Below are 22,945 nucleotides of genomic sequence, written 5' to 3' on the forward strand. Positions count from 1 at the left end.
GCCAAGAGAAGCTGCAGCTGGGGGCACATCTTGTGACAGGAGCTGTGCCTTGTTCTCCAGGACAGGTTTTTGGAAAGAACAGATGGGACTGGGGAGAAGATTCTGGGAAAATGGAAACAGCTTATTTAAGAAATGAAAATAAAATCCAAAGAAACAAACAATATGTTTTTCTCTATTTTTCTCTATTTATTTCTATGTTTCCCTTTTCCATCTTGCACTGTTTCTCCATCCCATTCATTCCAAACGGCTCTCACCTCTAAGATCTGAGACTCGGCAAGTTTTAGACCCTGTAAAATACCCTGAGCTATAGCCAGTTTGCCTTGCCCTGTTTTCCTTGGAAAGCAATGCTGGAGACACAAGTGCAGTGCTTGGCTCAGGTACAAATTCCGCATTCAGGGAATGTGCTCAGACGGTGTCTGAGCCTCAGCAGGGACAAGGCACAGCAGCAGCCAAGGGCATTGCTGTGCCCCTGTGCAGGAGTCCAGACTCTGGCTCTTGGCTCAGCAGGGCAAAGTTGCCGTGTTTGGCCAGGCTCAGGGGCTGCCCGGGGAGCGCGGGGCTCGGGGCGGGGCCGAGCGGGCAACGGACAAACGGACACGGGGACAAACGGCCCCGGTGCTTCAGTTGCAGCGGCAGCGGCGGCAGCAACGGCAGCACCGAAAGCAGCGAAAGCAGCGAAAGCAGCAAATTTATCAATTCTCTCTCTCTCCTCTCCCTCTCCCACTGTCCCGCATCTTCTCCCCGTCTCCCTTTTCCTGTGTCCCCTTCTTTTCCAGGTTCCCTCCCCCGTGCCCGCCCGGGCCATGCCCCCAGCCCGCCCCCGGCCCCGGGCGGGGCTGCCCCGGCCCCATCCCCGGCCCCGGCCCCGGCCCCGTCCCCGTCTCCATCCCCGGCCGTCCCTCCGCGGTCTCGCCTCCGCCCAGCTCTGGCTGTGCTGGCGCTGGCGCTGCTGGGCGGGCATCAGTGCCAGGGGCTGGGGCGGCATCGCCGCCCTTTGGCTCCGCCTGGCCCGACCCCGACCCCGACCCCGACCCCGACCCCGGGCCCGGCCCCGACCCCGGCCCCGGCCCCGGCCCCGGCCCCGGCCCCGGCTCCTCCCGGGGCCCGCGGAGGACACAGGCGGTGCGGCCGCTGCCGCCGCCTCCGCTGCGGCTTCCCCGGCCCGAGCTCCGCCGCTGTCGCGTTCCAATGAGGGAACGCCTGCGGGTGCCCGGCCCGGGGAGCTCGGGGAGCGCTCGGGGGCCGTTCCTGGCCCCGGGCCGAGCACTGACGGCCGCGTCTCTTCCCCAGGGAAGGCGCAGCAGGCCCTGCAGCAGCGCTACCGAGTGGGTTCACTGCTGGGGCGCGGCGGCTTTGGCAGAGTTTTTGCGGCCACTCGGCTCTCGGACGGACTCCCGGTGAGCAGAGGGGCCGGCGGCGGGCGGAGGAGGAGGAGGGGGCGGAGGAGGAGGATGGGGCTGGACACGGTGGGCGGTGAGCTGAATCCGCTGTTCCCTTTGGCTTGCAGGTGGCCATCAAAAAGGTGCCACGGAACCGCGTCCGGCACTGGGGCGAGCTGGTGAGTGAGCGGGGCCAGCGGCAGAAGCCGGGCCGTGCCGGGCGGGGATGAGCCGGGGCCCGGCAGGGTGGGAGCCGCCAGGACACCTGCAGGGAGAGCGGGCGTGGGGCCAGCGGAGGGCACAGAGCATCCCGGGCTGGCTGAGGGCTTCCCGAGCCCTGGCACGGCCTCAGCCCCACTGACGGCACCGTGCTCCTCCCGCAGCCCGACGGCACCAGCGCACCCCTGGAGATAGTGCTGCTGGACAAGGTGTCCACAGGCTTCCCCGGTGTGGTGCAGCTGCTGGAATGGTTTGAGCTCCCCAACACCATCGTGATGGTGCTGGAGCGCCCGGAGCGGTGTCAGGACCTGCGACGTTTCATTCGGGCACGGAGGTTCCTGTCCGAGGAAGAGGCGCGGGAGCTGTTCCAGCAGGTGCTGGCGGCCGTGCGGCACTGCACCAGCTGCGGGGTCCTGCACCGAGATATCAAACCTGAGAACGTCTTGGTAGACCTGGACACCGGCGAGGCAAAACTGATTGACTTCGGCTGTGGCACCTACCTGCAGGACACAGCCTACACTCAATTTGCAGGTGAGCCCACACAGGGGTGGTGATCCTGGTCCTGGCATCTCCTGGCCCAACCTGGGTGTGGCAGCAGGGATTCTCCCAGGACTGGGGCTGGGGCTGGGGCAGCCAGCCTGACAAAATCCCCCATGGTTGGGGGTAGCAGAGAGGGGGAGCCAGAACCTGTGCACCAGCTGGTTTGGTGTGCAGGTGAGAATGGGCTTGGACTGCTCTGCTCACCTGGTTTGCCTTGATATCTTGGGTTCAAGATATTTTTTGGGCAATGCCAGCAGGGAGGATGTGGGTGTGGTTTTTCCCCAGCACTGAGTGGGTATTTCCCTTTGTGTGTCATGGTCGGGCCTTGCCAGGGTTTCTGCTGCCCTCTTCCAGCACCAGTGGCTTCTTTTCCAACCCCAGGTTTGTACCCAAGTCCCAGGTGCTGGGAGAGGGCAGCAGGTCACCCCATGGGCCACTGGGGCAGCCCCCACATGCCCAGGGATGCTGGGGCCAGGCTCTGGGAGCAGCAGCATCCCCCTGATGAGCTCCATCCATATTCCATAGGAACACCGTCATACAGCCCCCCGGAATGGAACGACTTCGGCTGGTACCATGGCGAGGCAGCGACCGTCTGGTCCCTGGGCATCCTGCTGCACGAGATGGTCTGCGGGGAGCACCCTTTCAGGAGGGGCAGGAACATCAGATGGGGCCAGCTCCCGCTGCCACAACGGCTCTCCCAAGGTGGATCCTCATCTCTGGGCACGGGGGGAACACCAGGGTTGGGAGACAGCAGCGGGCTCGTGAGCATCCCGCTCTGGCAGCTGCTGAGGAGGTGGCACATGTCCTGCTCTCCTGCTCTCCTCCAAAACAAACAATTGATGGGAAAGTTTAGGCCCAGCTCTGAGCACATCCAGCGTGGCCTGGGCACGGGAATAGTGGGGCAAAGCAGACAGGAGCCTTCTCCAACTGACCAGTGGTTTGTGGTTTCTCTCCCCAGACTGCCAGATTCTGATCAGGTGGTGTTTATCCCTGAACTCCTTGGACAGGCCCTCATTAGAAGACCTGTCCTGTGATCCCTGGATGCAGGATATTCATCAGCCCTAGAAGAAAGGAGAGAGCCACAGGCACAGTGATGCAGGGACCTGGTAAGTTACAGCTCCACACATGCCCTGGCAATCAGCAGCAAAGAAACCCAGACTTTTTTGTCCTGCCTGTGTCACTGCACTGGGGTCATGGAATGGGAACACACAGCCCTTGTGCTGGAGCTGAGCTGCTCTGCCCAGCACTGGTGGGCACCATCTGAGCTGGTTTTGCTTGTCCTGGTTCACTGACAGCCAGGCCCTGGGCAGAACCCTGACAGCCTGGTGTCACCCCAGGGAAGAAGGAGCCCCTGGAGAAGCTGTACCAGGTGGGGCTGCTGCTGCTGCTGGAGACATGGAGGACAGCAGCAAGGATGACAACCTCTTCCTCCACCTGGCCAGCGGGAGCTGGCGATGATGGACTTTGATTCTGGCACCTTCTTCAAAGCCAGGCTCCACAGGGAATTTTCAGGTAAGTCCAGACCCAGGGGGATGCTCCCAGATTTGTGCATTGGCCGGGAACCAAAGGCTTCCCCTTTGCTGGGGCAGATGCAACTGATTCCTCAGTGGCTGCCCAGCTGGTTTTTGGCAGGGCTGGGGACGTGGGCTGGGGTGGTTACGAAATGGGAGTGGGATCCTGGCCCTGCCAACAGCCCCCAGCACCCACCGTGCCCCGGGCTGGGGCTGGGGCAGCCAGCCCGACACAAACAAACCCCCATGGCAGGAGCACAGGTGGGACTCCAGAACCTGAGCACGGCTGCTTTGCTGTGCAGGCAAGGAAGGGCTTGGGCTGCTCCACTCCCCTGCTTTGCTTTGGGATCACCGTGATTTTGGGGGACAGTGCAGGGGGAAAGGGAGAAAGCATGGGCTTCCCTCACCCGTGGGTGGGTTTTTCCCCAGAATGTAGGGGTTGGGCCTTCCTCAAGCTCCTGTCAGACATAAGATTTTTTACCATTTTTTCTTGTTCCCCCTTTTTGTCTGTGAACTATTTTCATTAATTTGTTGTTTGTTTTTCTAAAGGAAGCGTTCCAGGTGGGGTCCAGTCTGGATCAGGAAGTGCTTGGGACCAGCTGTGGCGTGGATGGGCCGTGCCCTTGGAGAAGACTGAGGACATCGTTTGGGACCAGCTTTTCTTGTGGCAGCGGATGGTGTGAGGTGGGTCCTCATCTCCTTGGCATGGGTGGGACAAGAGCTTTTGGGAGATGGCAGCGGGCACAGGAGCATCCCGCTCTGGGCAGCTGCTGAGGGGCTGGATCTGCCGTGGCTGGCTGCAGGCTGGGCACATGTCCTGCCCTCCTGCTCTGCTCCCCAAGGCAGCAGTGATGGGCAGCTTTGGGCCCAGCTCTGGGCACGGCCAGCATGGCCTGGGCACCGCGGCTGGCTGGGGCAAGGGGACAGGAGCCTTGAGCTGACGAGCGGTTTCTGCTTTCTCTCCTTGCAGCCGGGCTCTGCGGATGCTGAGGCTGCTCTGGGCTCTGCCAGGGCTCTGCTGGGCTCAGCACCGGGCCGGGATCAGCCAAAGAAGAAACGCTGTGACCTGCAGCAGAGACTTGAGCGTTTTGGCAATGCAGCTCAAGTCTGCAGAGTGTCCACCTCCAAGGGAAAACATGACACCTTCCAAAAATTAAACTTGTTCCATAACTTCTGAAATGAAATCAATCTGGGATGACCCCAAATGACATTTTTCAGCTTGCTCAAGCTGTAGCTCAGCCCTTCTCTGAACAGTTCTGTCCCCACACCTGCCTTTTACTTCACAACTGCTCCCTCCTTTCCCCCAGTGAGTTCCCAGCCCATCACAGTCTCCATCACACTGCAGCCTTCCTTGATGCCCCTCACCACGAGGAAGGCCAAGCCCCAGTCTCAGGGACTCATCCTGTCACTGGCTGAAGAACAGCAATGTCTGTCTGTGCCAGGGGCTCTTGGATGTCTCTGTATCCATGGACAGAAGGGTCTGTCTGTGCCGGGGGCTCTTGGATGTCTCTGTATCCATGGACAGAAGGTCTGTCCTTGCAAAGGTTTCCATAATATCTTTGTACCCATGAGTATGGAATGAACACAGAGAGTGAAAGTGTCAGTCACGTTGTTTGCACACTCCTTCCTTTCCATACAAGACACATCCATGCACACCCCCACATAACAGATATATTAAAAGGATAGGGATGGATACAGATTTCCCACAGAGCTCTAACTTTGGCAGAACTCACCTTGTAAGCCATGGCCAGGGCATTTTTTTCCCAGCTCTGTGTCAGTAGGTGTCCAAGAGCTGAAGGGAACAGCATTTAGAAGCAGTTTCAGGATTTCTAGGCAGGAAAGGGAGCTGACAACCATTCACATAACTCACCATATTCGTCGGGATGGGCTGCTGGTTCTTTAGGAATATGGCACAATGGAGACACGAGACTTGGGATAATCCCAGCTCTCTGTGGATCTGTGCAAAGGTGGAGCAGCAGAAACACCTTGTGTCTTCTTTGGGGACACAGGGTCCAAGGAGCTGGGGTGGCAGAGCGTGACCTGGGCTGGTGGCAGGTGAAGTCCCATTTCATGACATCCCAGAGTGGCACAGGACAAAGCTCCAAGCAGCCACAGCCCCACTGAGGAAGTCCTTGGAGTGCTGCACATCTCATAGGAAAAGCTGCATTCCCTCAGTCCATTGGGATTTATCACTTCCATTTGCAACACTTGAGGTCCAAGTTTCAAACTGCAAAATTTTGACACTCAAGACACAGTCATGAAGAACATGTATTTCAATTTCCTATTCCTTTAACTGCAGTGTAAAATATCTTAATATTGGAAATCATCCATAAAATCTGTCAAGGAAGGCAGCTAATGGATCCTTTCCACTAGCATGTGTACAAACTAAGGAACTAAAATCAAAGCTGAGTTCTCTTTTTCAAAAGATCAGTTACCTCTTTCTTACTCCAGTGCTACAGAAGTTTTTTCACTACACATTTAGGGGTAATTTTTATCTTTAATTTCTTTTTTATGTTTTCTTTTTTTTTCTTTTGTTTGTTTGTTGTTTTTTTTTTTACATAAAACATGTCCTAGAAAAGGCATGTCCTTTGCTCCTGGTTCCCGTGTGGAGCAGCTCCCTTCGCGCTGGCTGAGCTGCTCAGGCAGAGCCCGGCAGCTCCTGGCCCTGCAGGGCTGAGGCTTTTCCCCATTGCTGGGCACAGACTGATGGAGCAGCACTGCTGAACACGGGCACACGCAGAGGGAGCAGAGCAGCTGCCTTTGCCCCCCTGAAGCTCCAAGGCCAAACTCTGAGCAGGCACGGCTGCAAGAGACTCGCAGGCTCCCTGTTGGCTCTGCTGCCCCACTTGTGCCCGGCCCAGCTCTGCGGGAGGCAGAGGGAGAACAAGGGGCAGCTCCCTCCCAGCCCCAGCCCAGGGACCCCTCCAGCCCCGGGCCTCGGGCCACTGTCAGCACCCGCTGCTCCAGCCACCGCTTCTGCTGGCACTGACAGCAACAACCAAACTGGGGCTGGTCCCCAGGGAGCAGCAGCAGTGCCTGCATCTGATCCCTCAGCCTGGGGCAGCCCCCTGGGGGAACAGAGGGCGCAGCAAGAGGGACAAAACCAGGCAGGGGCAGAGACTGGGAAGAGCCAGAGCTGGGAGCAGCAACAGCTGCTTCATTGCACTCCTGGAGAAAGCTCTTGGCTGGCTCAAAGCACTGAAAGGTGTGAAAGGCAGAGGAGGCCACACCAAACAATGCTCCTGTTTTCACACCCTCCTGTAGTAAATGGAAATGATTTGTCCTATCTAAATTGTAACTATTTGGAAAGTTATTATTAGGAGCAATCAAGGGAATTGGTGTTACAAGGCAGATGTACCCCTGTACAGATGTTACATGTTAAAATTAAGATAGAGGATGTAGATTTGAGATAAGAAATATCCTAAGACAAAATCGACCTTGAGATGGATAAAGTTGGAACAACTTTAGGCATAGGGCCTGAAAATTATAAAATATAAGACTAATTAGTGGAGCACAATGCTTACTTACATAACACAACGCTTAGTATGCACACACAGCCTGTGAGGTTATCAAAAGAACAATGAGGATGAGTGTAAGCCTTCGTCCAAAAGAGCACCGAAAGAAGACTGAAGACCCCGTAGCAACAAGTGAAGCATGCACCATGAAGAATTGTGATGTAAAATTAAAGAATCAGAAGTAACATGAGACTTACTGGAAACATGAATGAATATGTGTAAGTATACAGTATATAAGTTTAGTTTGAATTGCTTTATTTCATATGTAAGGGGCTTGAGAAGCCCTCTCCATACCCTGGTCAGTTTTGCTTATGCTTTAATCATAATTACTGGCAAGCTATATTCATATATATATTCATATATATATACACATATGTATATATATATGAATATATTCACTAAATTGTACTCTTTTACTACATTGTATTCCTTCTATATCAAATTGCTACTTAATCCACTAAATTATATTCTTTTATTAAATTGGATTCTTGTATTCAATTCACTAAATGGTATAATTTTTTTCTTGTTATTACACTGCTGTTAACTCAATAACCCTAGCTGTCCAAATTTCAATTTCATTTATACCACTGCCCTTGGGTGAGTTACAGCCACAGCGAGAGGGAGGAGGAGATGATCCCACCCATGGCTGCTGCTGGCTCCAGACATTTGCTGAGATAAAGCTGAGCCAGAGCTTCAGCATCTCCCCCAAAATCACAGAATCACAGAATGCCTTGGCTTGGAAGAGACCTTAAAGTTCATCTCATTCCACCCCCTGCCATGGCAGGGACACCTTCCACTATCCCAGGCTGCTCCAAGCCCCATCCAACCTGGCCTTGGACACTTCCAGGGATCCAGGGGCAGCCACAGCTTCTCTGGGCAAGCTCTGATCTCTGCCCAGGTGAGCAGGGACAGGAGCCGAGGGAACGGCTGGAGCTGGGCCAGGGCAGGGCTGGGCTGGAGATGAGCAAAAGCTTCTTCCCGCACAGGGGGCTGGGGCAGTGCCCAGGCTCCCCAGGGAATGGGCACGGCCCCGAGGCTGCCGCAGCTCCAGGAGCCTTTGGCCAGCGCTGCCAGGTGTGATAAACGGGCCAGGAGACCAGCTCCTTTTAAAAAGGCCTTTATTAAGCAGCACAGCTCTGGGGTGGGGGCCCGAGGGGTCGCACACACCACCACTGCTCCCACTGGACACCGCAGAAGAGGAGGATCCGTGCAGCTCTGTCACTAGGACAGAGCTGGGCCTTCCTTCCTCACGGGAGTCCCTGGGAAGACTCGTTCTTTAGGGCTCGTAGTCTAGGCTGTCATCCCAGTCGAGTCTCCTTGAAGTTATGTCGGCCTCTGGAAAGAAGCCAGGGGACTCCTCTGGGTCTTCCTTGTTAGATGGTGCTGGTTCTATTCCTTCCCTTTTGCGTGGCTCGTTGTTTTGGGGTCTTTTCCAGTCTGGGTGCATCCCATAAGTCTCTGGTCTCTCTCGTTTGCATAAAAGTCAGTATGTCATCTTCCTCCTCAGAGCGGTACAGCAACTCGGGGCAGGGATACAGTGTTGGCATGTGGGAGTCTAGGAGCAGTGGGGGCAGTGCCTGGCTGAACACAGAACAAGAAACACAGGGTACAGCAACTTGGGAGAGGGGGCAGGGCCTGGCTGAACAAGGAACAAAAACATGGGGTACAGCAATTTGTGACAGGGGTACAAGGTAAGTAAACCTGGGACAGGGGTACAAGGTAAGTAAGGAGTTTACAAACAGCAACTGGAACGTATTATTCTTAACAATATCCTGGGACCGGGGTACAAGGTAAGTAAGGAGTTTACAAACAGCAACTGTATCATTTTATTCTTAACAATATCCCCCCTCTTATATTTTGATCGGGCTCTAGCCCGCATCAACCATTAACTTCTGGCTCTTGAGAATATTTATCTCTTAATTCTCGATATTGCTCATATATTTCCCTGGCAGTTTTGTGCTCTCGATCCTGACTTTGAGTCTCCATTAACATGATCCTGGCCTGCTTCTTATCTTTTATTTCAGGGATCTGGATGCTTGCTTGTACTGTGGTAGTCACTGTCTTGGTTAGGCAGGGGAGTAAACAGGGTAGGAACAAGAAACTTGCAAATGCACAGACAGCAATAAAGACTATTTTTTTCCACCACCCTCCCTTGAAGGACCAAAGGTCATTCTACCAGTCTGAGTTCACCAGAGGAGTCCATTCCTGGGTGCCCACATAAGCTATCTTTCGTATTTCTTTTGAGATGTTTTTGATTACCTCACTCTTATCATCTATCTCCAGGCAACATTCAGAGGAATTAAACTTTCCACAAATGCCTCCTTCATCTGCCAATAGGTAGTCCACCGCCAGCCGAATCTGATAGACTACAGCCCTGGTTTGTGCCAATTGTGTGCTAATGTGGTCTAAAGCAAGGGCAGTTCTGTTTGACACCACTTCCAATACTGCCTGGAGACGGATGATTCGGTTTAACATATAGACTGGGGTACGATACCCCCAGGATCCATCCTGGGCCCACATGGCCGGTCCATATGTCTTAATTATTTCTTCAGGGGTCCAGATCTTCCCCTTCCATTTCTGATTGCTTCCTAGGTCCATTACATGCCTCTTCTTTCGACTGCCTTTTTTTAAGTCATCATACAAGGGGACTCCCAAGTATGACCCTGATTTCTTAGGTAGGAGGAAAAAAGCAGGCTTTATTATCCCAATTGTGCAGCTTCCTGCCCAATCCCCTGGGAGGTGGGTATAGGCAGTGCTCCCACAAATCCAAAATAAATACTCAGGGGCCTTCCAGAAAGTGTCCTGTGTGTCTGTAGGATGTTCCCAGTATTTTGAGAGTTCTCTTAACCCCCAAAAAGGGTTTATTCCTTTTTCTGCACACCCATGCAGTTTGTACCCCTCATGATAAATACACCCCCTTTCCTTTCTCCCAGTGGCCCAATACCTGTTTGGTTCTTGGGGGATCCACCTGCTACCTGAGTCTTTCACCGTCAGGTATCTTTTGCAGGCCATTTTTCCCACAGGGGTTTAGTATCTTCTTCCTGTCCTTTTAATGCATTCTTCCCCAATCACTCTTGCTTTCAGATCCCATTGTTCCCGTCCCCTGTTCCCTGTCTGGGGTTTTTGCTCAGTTAATTTCCACCTTAGAATGTCTAAAGGTGCCAGGCTGATCCCTTCCCAGGGCCAAATATCTGACATCTGGGTGTTCCCACATACCCAACAATTGGTTAAGTTTAACTCTCTGCTGATTCTCTCCATCAGGTCAATGAATAGGTTCTTACCTCGTGTTTCATCCAGATCACCTTTCTTTATCTTCAATTGTTTTTCTTTTATTACATCATTCAGTCCCTCCTGTTCAAAGCAGAGCCAGGATTCTCCTACAGGGCATTCTCCAAGCAGACCTTGCCTAAATGAGGCAGTATTTCTAGTAATCCAGTATGTCTTTCCTTCCTCCTGACAGGTTTCCAATTTGGTGTGATCAAAACAGGTGGGATTGATGTTTGTGTGGACCCTCATCAGTGATCTTAGATCCTCTCCATCATATAGGGGATACATGCTTCTCCACTGTCCCCCATCCCAAGGCTCACCAGCTGGACCAACATCAGTCCACCTAAGAGTCCGGTATGAGCTAGTTTAGGGAGCTTCATGGCTCACCTTCCCTGTTAGCCTCACCCGGTCTTGCCTCTTAGGTTTTTTTTGGGGGATCAGGAGAGATGGTATGGTCCTTCTCCTCCCACCTTCTTCTTTAATTTAGTTGCCTTTTTGGAGAATGCCCTGTGGGAGAAGTTAATGGGTGGGGTTTTCATTCAACCAACTTTGCTAACATCAAAATATTTTACAGCAACAACCACAAGAACTTTGAGAACACTCCCACTTAAACCAACTCACTCAGCAGAGTTCTGCAGTCTTTGTTTATATTCTTTCTGTCTCAGTCTGTTTCTGGCTGCCTCTTAAGAGTCACTCTTAGACTGGTAGGATCTGTAATGGCAGTCCACTTGGGAGAATTCGTGGGGGATTTTTCTGTGCCTTGTCCACAGTCAGGAGGAGGCGATACCGGTCCTTTTACACGTGAGACGTGAGTCCACCCCTTTTCTTGGGTCCGAATAGCAGCGTGGGTCACCAGCAGAACCTGGAAGGGACCTTCAAATTTCGGGGTTAAGGGGGTGTCTTTCCAGGATTTAATCAATACCCAATCCCCCGGATTGATCTGGTGAATGTTTGTGTCAAGTGGGAAGGTTTGGGGGAGATATCCTCTCTTTCTTAGGTTATTTAGGGTCCTCCCAATTGTCTCTAGGTACTTTTTAGCTATTTCTTCCCCTTCTATGTAATCTCCAGTGCTGTAAGGGGTCATTAGAAAGGGGAGCCCAAACATCATTTCATATGGGGAGGCACCAAGGTCAGATCGTGGCCTGGTTCTGATTCTCAGGAGGGCGAGAGGCAAACACTTTAACCAGTTCATCTGGGTCTCAGCTATTAGTTTTGTTAACACATTTTTCAATGTCTTGTTCATACGTTCCACCCAACCCGAACTCTGGGGGTGCCATGGAGTGTGCAGTCTCCACTTTATTCCTAGAGCCTTTACAATGGCCTGTAAGGCTTGGGAGGTGAAATGGGATCCCCTGTCTGAGTCAATGGCATTCACTAGCCCATATCTGGGGATAATACTTTCCAGTATTACCCGGGCGACTTCTTCTGCTGTCTCTTTTTTTGTGGGGAATGCCTCTACCCAATGGGTTAGATGGTCAACTATCACCAATAGGTGTTTATATCCTTGTATAGGAGGCATTTCCGTGAAGTCTACTTGCACACTCTGGAATGGTCTCATGGCTAACTCTCTTCCCCCAGGTTCAGCCTTTCTCATTACTTTCTGGTTTACCTTCTGGCATATTACACACCCCTTTGTTATGGCCTTTGCTAGATCATAAACTCCCAAGCATAAGTTTTCCCTCAGAAAATGATCACACAACCCTTGGGTTCCCCAATGAGTCAGTTCATGTATCTCATTTAATATTTTCCGGGCTAAAGCCTTGTTCAGAAACTTTTGCCCATCTGAGGTTAACCATTCCCCTTGTTCCCCTTGAGACAATTCTAATTTTTTTTATTACTTCCCACTCTTTCTTGGTAAATATTGGTTCCTTCTTTCCGTCCTCTTCAGTTGCTACCTCATCCAGTTTAAAAATTTTCACCGATTCCTTTGGATCTAAGGCCACTTCTTTAGCTGCTTGGTCAGCAAGTCGGTTCCCTCTGCTTTCTAAGGAGTCTCCCTTCTGATGCCCCTTCATGTGGACCACTGCAATCTCTGTGGGTTTGGCCAAGGACTCTAATACTGATTTAATCAGCCCTTCATGTGCCAGGTTCTTCCCTTTGGAGTTCAGGTAGCCTCTCTCCTCCCAGATCTTACCAAAGGTATGGACTATCCCAAAGGCATACTTTGAATCTGTATAGATGGTTCCTTTTTCTCTCTCTAGCAAGTCCAGACCCCTCTTTAGAGCATGAACCTCACAGCACTGAGCTGACCAACTGGGGGGTAGTCTCCCTTTTTCTAGGACTTCTAGTTTTCCTTCCCCTACCTCTATGACCACTGCATACCCTGAATATCTTTTCCCCTCCACCACCCTGGATGAACCATCAGTAAATAGTACCTTCCCATAGGGCAGGGGTACATCTCCCAGATCCTCCCTCACTTTGGTTTGGAGATTTACCAATTCTAAGCAGTCATGTTCTAATTCAGGCAGAGGCTCCCCTGACAAAAATTGTGCCGGGTTCAGGCCCTTGGAGGTTACTAGCTCCAAATTGCTAGTATCCATTAGGATGACTTCATATTTTAATATCCTGGCATCTGTCAGCCACTGCTGAGCCTTTTGGCTCAAGATTGTTTTTAAATCATGTGGTGTGTGGACTCTGATCTTACCCTGTAGGGTTAGCTTTTGGGCCTCTTCTATTAAAATGGCAGCAGCAGCTATTGATTGCACGCAGGTGGGCCACCCACGAGCTACTGGGTCCAGCAGTTTGGATAGATAGGCTATGGGCTTACGACATCCTCCCCATTCCTGGGTCAGAACCCCATATGCAGTCCCTTCTTCAGAGTTGACAAACAAATCAAATTCTTTCTTTAGGTCAGGCAGGCTTAAAACTGGTGCTGTGGACAGCTTAACCTTTAGCTGATTTAATTGCGCTTCATCTTCAGCTGTCCACTTTATGGGTTCACAATCAACCAGCTTTTCATAAAGAAACTTGACGCTCTGGGTATATTGTTCTATCCATAGTTTGCAATATCTAAAAAGGCCTAAGAGTTTTCTTATGTCTCTCTTTGTTTTTGGTGCAGGTATGGCTAGAATGCCTGATACTCTCTCTGGGCTCAGTTCCTTACTGCCCTGTCTTATTATGTGTCCCAAGTAAATGACTTTGGGCTCTACAAACTGTAATTTATTCCGGGACACCCTTAACCCTTTGGTCCCCAAGAAGTTTAACAGCCGCACACTGGTTTTTCTTACCCTGTCTTGATCTTCCCCTGATATCAAGAGATCATCAACATATTGTAAAATTTGGATGTCACCTTCGGGATCAAATTGGCTCAGTAATTCTTCTAACGCTTGCCCAAAAAGGTTCGGAGACTCTGTAAAGCCTTGAGGCAACCGAGTCCACCTTAGCTGTTGTTTTCTTTTCTTTTCAGGATATTCCCATTCAAAGGCAAACCAATCACGGCATTCTTCTGCTAGGGGACATGCCCAGAATGCATCCTTTAGATCGATAACTGTGAACCAAACATGTTCATTGGGTACTTGACTCAGGAGGGTGTATGGATTCGACACCACTGGGTGCCTGGTAACAGTCCTCTTATTCACTTCCCTCAGGTCTTGGACTAACCGGTACTTCCCTTCTGCTTTTTTTAACAGCCAAAATCGGGGTGTTATGGGGGGACATGCATGGCTCTAAAATGCCTTCTGCCAGCAGGTGATCAATAACTGGGGCCAATCCTTTTCTGCTCTCTAGGGACATTGGGTACTGCCTGATCCTGATAGGAGGGGTTTTCTTCTGGATTTCAATCTTTATTGGGGAAATATCTAAATATCCAAACTTCCCTTCTTCCGCCCAAACCTCAGAGTTAATCTCTTCTATATCTTTGGTTGTTAGCTTCATCATATGGACCACCATTTTTCCGTTCACTGGTATTACTCCCACTCCCAGTTGTACCTGCAAGTCTCTTCCCAGCAAGTTAATCTCTAAGTCTGGTAGGTACACAAAGTCTGCATAGCACTGCCGAGAATTTCCTTTCACTTCAACATTTTTTATCACAGGAGCCATGAAGGGTTTTCCCTCAGCTCCTGACACTTCACAAACTTTGTTGCTTAAAAACATTCCAGTTGGGAGCTTGTTCAAACTTGAACGGTCTGCTCCCGTGTCTGCTAAAAATTCTACTTCCTCACTCTGGGGACCTACCTCAAGGTTTACCAGGGGCTCTTCTCGGTGTTTCATCGGGTCCCCTATTACATATAGCCCCTGACACCCCTAATCACGACTTTCCTCTCCCCTTAAGATTTTCTCCATGACATCCTGCTCTCTAGCTATTTCCTCATCCAGGGATAATTTCTTGCAGTCTCTTTTGAGATGTCCAGTCTCTCCACAGTAGTAACACCTCCCACTCACTCGAGAGTTCCTAGGGTTGGTCCATGGAGACATAACCGATTTCTTCCTATCTCCCTCAAACTGGGACTTTGGCTTTCCATCACTTTGTTGATTCCTACCTGTCTGATCCTTGTCTGCCCTAACAATCTCCCGGGCCACCGCCACCATGAGCTTTGTCCTTGTCTTCGTCTTCTCCTCTTCTCTCCTCAAGTAGACTTTTAGAGCTTCTTTTAATAGCTCATTGATCCCCTTTTCTTGCCAGTCCTCTAGTTTTTCAAGCTTCCTCCTGATATCAGGCCAGGACTTAGTCACAAACTGCACTTTTAGTAACACCTGGCCCTCAGGGCTGTCAGGGTCTATGTTTGAATACAGCTGAAAATTTCTCCTCAACCTATTCAACCAGGTGGCTGGAGTCTCGTCCTTCTCCTGGGTCCCATCAAAGGCTAGTTTTGTGTTATTACCCCAGGGAACTGATTCCTTAATACCCTTCACTATTAGGGACCTGTAGTCCCTCATGTTCCGCCTTCCCTCCTCCCTGTTAGGATCCCACCCTGGATCTACTTGTGGGAGTTTATACTCTCCTGGGAGTCCTGATCTATTCTCCCTTTCCCAGATTCGTATCCCCGCAGTACGGATCATGGCTACCTCTTCAGGGTTAAATAAGATGTTTAAAATAGAGTTTAACTCCCCCCAGGTGTAAGTATTTGGACCCAGGAACTGGTCTACCTGGTTGGCTATCCCTACTGGGTCTTCAACTAAGTTCCCTAGCTCTTTCTTGAATCCCCGGACTTCTGAAGCTGTCAATGGGGCATTGACAAACCCTACCCCTCCAGCTACTCCTCCCATAGGGACTTCTCTCAGGGGAAGGAGCTTAGTTGTCTTAGATCGTGTGTGACAGTAGGGTCCCTCTCCAAAATCTTGTTCTTGACTAGGGGTGGGAGTCCTAGGGAGCTGCTGGTTGTTAGGAGGAGGAGAATTGGTATTAAATTTAGGGGTACTCAGCTCCCGGTTGGGAGGGGGCAAAGGGACAGTACTAGGCAAGGGAGAAGAAACTTGGTCTGATGTAGGGGTTTCTGGAGGTAAGGGGGAGGTAGGAAGTAGATTAGAAAGGACTGGGGCCACCAACGGTGGTGGGGTTGAGGAAAAGGGTATCGGGATAGTAGAGGAAGCTGAAGATGTGGAGGGGGATTGGTTTGGGCAGAAAGGGTTTGAATCGGGTGTACAAGGGTTTTGTGGGGGTGATGCAGAAGGGGAAAAGGTCGGGGAATTGGGTGAAGAAGTCTGGGGTGCTGTTGGGTATGTAGGAGGAGGGGGTAGATGATCTAGGGGGTCCCATTTACTACCTGTTTCGCTAGCTTCTTTTTCTTGCTTCTTACTTTCTTTCCCTTCCCCCTTCTCTTCCTTCAACTTACATACTTTCACCATCTCTGTGTCTGCTCTTTGTTTCAGCCACAAGGCTGCATAACTGATCTCTTCTGGACTTGAGCCTCTTCTGGTTTTCAGATGCTGGTACAGTTGGGAGCACATCCAAGGATCTTTAGTACCATACCAAGGCCACTGTCCTTGTATCTCTAGTTTGGGCCAGACCTCTATACAGTAATGGATCATCTTGATCCGGTCTAGGCCCTTGGTGGCCTCTTGTGCATCCCAGCAATTTAACATTTGCCCTAGTGGGCTATCGGGGGGAATGGTTCTGGTGGCCTCTTCATTCCCCTTGGGACCTACTCTCTTACTTAAACACTGTCCCATTGCTCCTCCTACCTCTGGACCTTCACTTAAAACTTACGGTGCCTTTTCCTGAATAAAACTGGAACTGACAGACAACACAACTTCTAACCAACTTAAAACTGGCTCTTACTTAAATTAAACTTTATAAAGGTGCTCTTACTCAAACTGAAAATTTCTAATGACGGACAACTGACCTTTCAAACCTCAACAAAAACTCACACTCTAGGAACTCACTCTCTCCTCCTTTCACACTAGGGAATGCACTCAATCTTCTCACACAAGAATCCACACCCTTTCTTACACTCGGCCGGCCTTCCACTCACACTTTGAATTTTCTGGGGCTTGCAGTCTCCGCTTGCCCCGGGGGTTAGGTCCCAGCGGGGCTTGCAGGTTCCGCTTGCCCCTCCCTACACCCCAATCCCGTTCCCCTCGCGCCTCGCCTCCCTGACCCCCTTGCCAGCGAAGACTATGAGCACTCCTGGGTCAACGTCGAGGGGACCCTAGCACTAGACGCTCCTGGGACCTTCCCCCGTCCCTGTCTCAGTGCCGTCCACAAGATTTGGTCAGCAGGGCTCACCCCGGAACCCCCTGCCCCTCCGCTCCGTGACTATCCCCCTTCCCCAGTGAGAATAGCTTCTGCGTGAGGGCTGACTGTAAGTGAGTGGTGGGAGAATTCCCCCTTGCCTCCTAGCCGCTCCGCCCACCAGGGAATGGCTTCGGCTAAGGGATGCGTGAGTGTATTACTCTAGCTGCCTCGCCCGCCCGTGCAGACTACCTGCCCCTGTGCTCTCCGGCAGCAGGTTAATGACCTCCCTTCTCAGGAACCCCCTGAGCCGAGACTGAGCCGCGACAACTAGAGTCTTTCAGCACGTCCTGTGTCACAGACCCTGGGAAGCGAGGGCCCTTTGCTGACCGCCTGGTGCCGGTAGGGCCTGGGGACCCCCAATTCCAATTCCCCGGTCAGGTCATCTGAGTACCCAAGCGGGGGGGGTGTGTTCACTCACACCGAACCTAGGCACCCCCACACACCACCCTGGGAGTTACCTAGATTGCCTGCGTGTGACTCTCACTCACCTAGGCCTTCCACACACCCGGATCAGCCTAGGCCGTTTAGCCCTTTTCAGTAGAGGGGCCTACCCCTATGTGCGCCACTCACTCTCTTAGGTACCCTCTGCGCACTCAGAGGGGGGGCTTTTATCCCCAGGAGACGCCTCACTCGTTTCTCTGGGCCCAAGTGAGCCTCTTTCGCTTCCTGCCGTTCCCGGCCGGCCCCCTCGCGGGAGTCCGGAACCGTGGTACTGGGCAGTCCGCACGCCCCGGGGGTCTGAGCTGCCAGCCCCCGTCTCACTCACACATCCACTCACTTGCCTCCTACTCCCGCCACCGGTGGCTTACCCAATCCGGCGCTCTTCTGCGATGTCGATCCCAGGCTGTTCTTCTGGGTCCGGTATAGCCAGCTGTCCCCCGGAGGCCCAATAGGGTGGGTGGCCGTCCCGTCCCTTGTCCTCTTCAGGGCGTGGCTACCCCGGACGAGCCCCCAAGCTGTGATAAACGGGCCAGGAGACCAGCTCCTTTTTAAAAGGCCTCTATTAAGCAGCACAGCTCTGGGGTGGGGGCCCGAGGGGTTGCGCACACCGCCACTGCTCCCACTGGACACCGCAGAAGAGGAGGATCCGTGCAGCTCTGTCACTAGGGCAGAGCTGGGCCTTCCTTCTTCACGGGAGTCCCTGGGAAGACTCGTTCTTTCAGGCTCGTATTCTAGGCTGTCATCCCAGTCGAGTCTCCTCGAGGTTATGTCGGCCTCTGGAAAGAAGCCAGGGGACTCCTCTGGGTCTTCCTTGTTAGATGGTGCTGGTTCTATTCCTTCCCTTTTGCGTGGCTCGTTGTTTTGGGGTCTTTTCCAGTCTGGGTGCATCCCATAAGTCTCTGGTCTCTCTCGTTTGCATAAAAGTCAGTATGTCATCTTCCTCCTCAGAGCGGTACAGCAACTCGGGAAAGGGATACAGTGTTGCCATGTGGGAGTCTAGGAGCAGTGGGGGCAGTGCCTGGCTGAACACAGAACAAGAAACACAGGTACAGCAACTTGGGAGAGGGGGCAGGGCCTGGCTGAACAAGGAACAAAAACATGGGGTACAGCAATTTGTGACAGGGGTACAAGGTAAGTAAACCTGGGACAGGGGTGCAAGGTAAGTAAGGAGTTTACAAACAGCAACTGTAACATATTATTCTTAACAGAGGGGAGCGGCAGACAGAGACGGGGAGCAGCAATACAAACTTGACCCGCAGCAATCCAGACAGGGGGGGCTTCCAGGACCCCACAGTGGAGAGACCAGAGAGGGTAAACGCATGGATGGGTGTTTTTGGTGAATCTGGGTCATTTGTGTATTTTAGGGGACTGAATATTAGTGTTTTGTTGGTTTATACGGGCACCAGATGCCCGGTGACTTCTAGGGATGGACTTGGAGAGTAGGAAACCCCTAACCCAAAGTGCTCATCCGTTGCATTTTCTGAAACCAGGATTTGTCATTCCTAAACTTTGGCCAGATGGAGAAGGAGGCTGCGAGGAAGAGGAAGATGCCCCAGGACACCCAGGCAGGTGAGGAGGAAGTCAGTGCCCCTTTCCCCCTCTCTCCTGCTCCATCTCCCAGCCCAGCCTGGCCCCCGGCTGCAGGACAACCCCGCTGCCGACGCCGTCCTGCCGGGGACGCACTGGGGGGATCTCCTTCCCTTTCCCTCTGGCACGGAGGCAAATCCCATCCTCTCCTTGTCCTTCCTCCCCCAGACAAGGAGCTGAGGATGGAGACCAGGGAGGACAAATCCCCGCGGCAGAACCTCGTGAGAGAGGCCGTTCTGAGCAGCTCCACGGCACAGGAATCCAACGGGGAGGAAAAGCTTCCGAGATCCCGCAGGAGGAGGGGCTCCAAACCCATCCCAGGGTGCTCTGAGGAGGAAAGACCCACCCTGTGCCGGGAAGGCGGCCGGAGATCCAGCCATGGCTCTGAGCTGGTGGTCCATGAGCAGCTTCAGGATGGGGAGAAGCGCTACAAGTGCTTGGAGTGTGGGAAGAGCTTCAGACGGAGCAACCAACTGATCTGCCACCAGATGATCCACACTGGGGAATGGGCCTATGAGTGTGGGGAATGTGGGAAGGGCTTCAGCTGCAGCTCCCAACTCATCATCCACCAGCACATCCACACTGGGGAGAGGCCCTACGAGTGTCTCGAGTGTGGGAAGAGGTTTCAGAGCAGCTCCAATCTCCTCAGGCACCAGCGAATTCACACGGATGAGAGGCCCTTCCGCTGCCCTGACTGTGGGGAGGGCTTCAAGCAAAACTCCCACCTCATCATCCACCGGCGCATCCACACTGGGGAGAGGCCCTACGAGTGTGGGCAATGTGGGAAGAGCTTCAGCCACAGATCCAACCTCAATACCCACAAACACATCCACACTGGGGAGAGGCCTTACAAGTGTACCCAGTGTGGGAAGAGCTTCTCAGACAGGTCTAACTTTGGCAGACACCAACGGAGGCACCGGTAAGGGAAGCCCTACAAGTGCCTCAAAATACATGAAGAGCTTTGTGCACTGCTCCAGCTTCATCCGCCCATGGAGAATCCACATTGGGAAGAGACCTGGTGATCCATGTTCCCTGGGATCCATGCTGGGAGGACACCTGTACCTTTTCCTGCCCATGGCAATGACATAATGTGAGATCAAAGAACATGAGAGTCTGACCATGTCCCTGGCATTATATTCAATCCCATCTCAGGTCATTGCCAGGGGCTGGAAAAGGACTACCTCTCTCTCACCAGAGGAGAAGAGTGTCCTTTCTTGGCAGGAGGAAATACGTGGCCAGGAAGAGCCAATAGGTTGTTTATTAGTTTTCCCTGTAAATAATTTGTCTTACCCCTTCTGTTATCAAAATTATTTCTGTTCATGTTAATTCCTCATCTCATGGCTGTTCTCAATAAATTGTTCTTATCCCAGCCTGGGATCTTTGCCTTTTGTGCTTTCCATGGCAGGCGGGAGGGAAGCGAGCAGCAGCGCGGTTTCAGCAGGAGCAGGAAATTGGGGAATGCCATTCCTGAAGCCCAGCCCGTGGAAACCGAGCATCCCAGCTGGTGCCAGGCCTGGTTGCCATGGCAGCAGCCTTGGGAGCGGGTCCCTGGCTGGGGGCTGCGGGAACCTCTTCCCTCTGGTGCCCAGGAACAGGAGTGGAGGGAGCGGCTGGAGCTGAGGCGGGCAGGTTTAGGCTGGATGTGAGGAAAAGGTTTTTCCCGCGAGGCTGCTGGGGCACTGAACAGGCTCCCCAGGGAAGGCTCCCAGCTCCAGGGCTGGCTGAGCTCCAGCAGCGTTTGGCCAGCGCTGCCAGGCCCAGGCTGGGATTGTTGGGGTGTCCTGTGCAGGGCCAGCAGTTGGACTGGAGGATCCCCATGGCTCCCTCCCAACTCAGCCAATTCTGTGGCTCTGGGATCCCATGAGCCTGGGGATGGGACTGCAAATGGTTGCCATGGCAATGGGCTCTGGCTCCAGGCCTGAGCTGGTGTCCATGGCAACCACCCCTGGCATGGGGTCTCCATGGAGCTGCCAAGGGACTGACCATAGCAACAGGAGCTGTGATGGTTGCCATGGAAACAGACAATGGCAACAGGTCCTGGTGATAGTTGCCATGGAATCAGACCATCGCTACATGGGGGTAGGGATGGTTGCCTACCAAGGATGAGATTTGTTACAGGCCCTCAGGAGGGCTCCATGGGGACATTCCAAGAGTCTCCAGGCTGTTCAGGAGCTGGAATATCACAGGCAGAGACAGGGGCTCCACAGAGACCTCCCAGGGATTTCTGGGGATGCTGAAGAGCCGTGTGCTCAGACGCTGTCCCAGCAATTCCATGGTGACATCCCAGGGCCTCATGGGCTGTAAAGGCACCGCTCTGTCACAGGCACTCCCGGGGGCTCCACGGTGACATCCCAGGAGTCCCCAGGCTGCCAAAGTGCTGGGATGTCACAGACACTCCCAGCGCTTCCTGTCATGGGCAGAGTGGGAGCTTCTGGCAAAAGGTTTATTTCTTTATTGGAGAAACTCCTGCTGAGTCATGAGGTGGAGAAATGACACCCAGCAGCCACCAGATATGATCAAACCCCTCCAGGTCACCTACACTTTTAAATTCTTTCAAAGACAGGAGACTGGGAGTGGCTGGATCCAATCCCGGCCCCAGACTATGTTAAAGGTTTATGTGTGAATATTAGACAGGTGGAAGTGAAACATAATGCAATTTGTCCCACACGATTAACAATGTTATACCAGAGATATTGATATAAATACAGCTACAATTGATTCTGATCATGATTAGAGAGAAGGATTTATTTCGATCACAGAGCAAATAAAAAAAGAGTTATTTACTCCGGAGTAGAGGAGCTATAACAATTATTAGACTATAGTGCTCTAGGAAGCAATTTTGAAGTAAACAGGCTTTGCTGGAGTTATTTGAGCCCATTCCAGGCACAGCCTCCTGCTCCAGCAGGAACTGCCTTTCCTGTGCCATGGCCAGGGCAGATCCCACTGCAGGAAAAGCCCCAGGCCAGCCCCAAGCCAGGGAAGGGCTCGGGCACAAGTGCAGAGTGCCGTGCTGGGAGCTGTGCCAGGGACAGCCTGAGGCACCAAAGGCACCTTGGCAGCAGCAGCTGCTTCCAGGCCATGGCCAGAAGGCTCCCTTGGCACCCCGACCTGGTGGCCAGCACTGCAGAGCTGCTGCTTCAGGGCTCATTTCTGGCTGGGCTCTGAAAAGCCACTGCTGCTCCAGGAGCCTGACTGGGAAGCAATTGGCCCCAGCACCTTGGGGACAAGATAATAATGAAACAACTCTTCATGCCAGCAGAGACAAGGCAGGGACAGAGGAAAGGGGAGAGCCAGGCCCAGGGGACATGGCTGCAATGGTGATGGCTGTGAAGTCAGTGCCACTGCAGCAGCCTGGCTGGCCCTCAGCAGACATTCTGGCCAGGAGGGTTGTGAGGGCACCCAGCACATCAGAGAACCCCCACAACAGCAATTCCATCTTTGGGGAGGGGCTTTCACTGTGTCAGGTTGCACAGAGCTCCTGCTCTTGGAGCATTTCTGGGATGGGGCATCCATTTCTCTGGAAAAGCAGCTGCAGTTTTGTGCCACTCTCATTGTAAAATATTTCCTCCTTCTAACAAATCCAAATCCACTCTAGATCTCTTTAAAGATATTGATCCTTGTTGTGTCATTGCAAGATCTGGGAGGAAATAACTTTGACCAGTGTTTCCATCTTCACAGACCATGGAGAGGACCCAAAAATCTCCCAGGATGGGATTTGGAGGCCTCATCACATAAGCAGCAGGTAGAGGCTGAGGGCCCTGGGCTGTGCAGCTGCAAGGTCCTGCCTGAGGCAACTTGTGCAGCCCTTTGGCC

At 52.6% G+C, this 22,945-nt stretch overlaps 1 protein-coding gene and 1 long non-coding RNA gene across 2 annotated transcripts; one reads left to right on the forward strand and one right to left on the reverse strand.

The window, feature by feature from the left end:
- Positions 1-1,100: 1,100 nt before the first annotated feature.
- Positions 1,101-3,209, forward strand: LOC147645235 (serine/threonine-protein kinase pim-1-like; the record flags this gene model as incomplete). The annotated part of the gene is made up of 5 exons (XM_086874756.1): positions 1,101-1,397; positions 1,508-1,558; positions 1,763-2,129; positions 2,664-2,840; positions 3,097-3,209. Coding segments are annotated over 5 exons (999 nt in total), but the record flags the coding sequence as incomplete, so codon positions are not given.
- Positions 3,210-8,265: 5,056 nt separating this feature from the next.
- LOC147645236 (uncharacterized) lies at positions 8,266-18,086 on the reverse strand. Its single transcript, XR_015282420.1, has 2 exons — positions 17,914-18,086; positions 8,266-11,304 (listed from the first exon to the last, which is right to left on the reverse strand). It is a non-coding gene; the product is annotated as an uncharacterized LOC147645236 (long non-coding RNA).
- Positions 18,087-22,945: the final 4,859 nt, after the last annotated feature.

The sequence above is a fragment of the Cyanistes caeruleus genome, unplaced genomic scaffold, assembly GCF_971803275.1.
Source record: "Cyanistes caeruleus unplaced genomic scaffold, bCyaCae1.hap1.1 HAP1_SUPER_30, whole genome shotgun sequence".
Lineage (NCBI taxonomy): Eukaryota > Metazoa > Chordata > Aves > Passeriformes > Paridae > Cyanistes > Cyanistes caeruleus.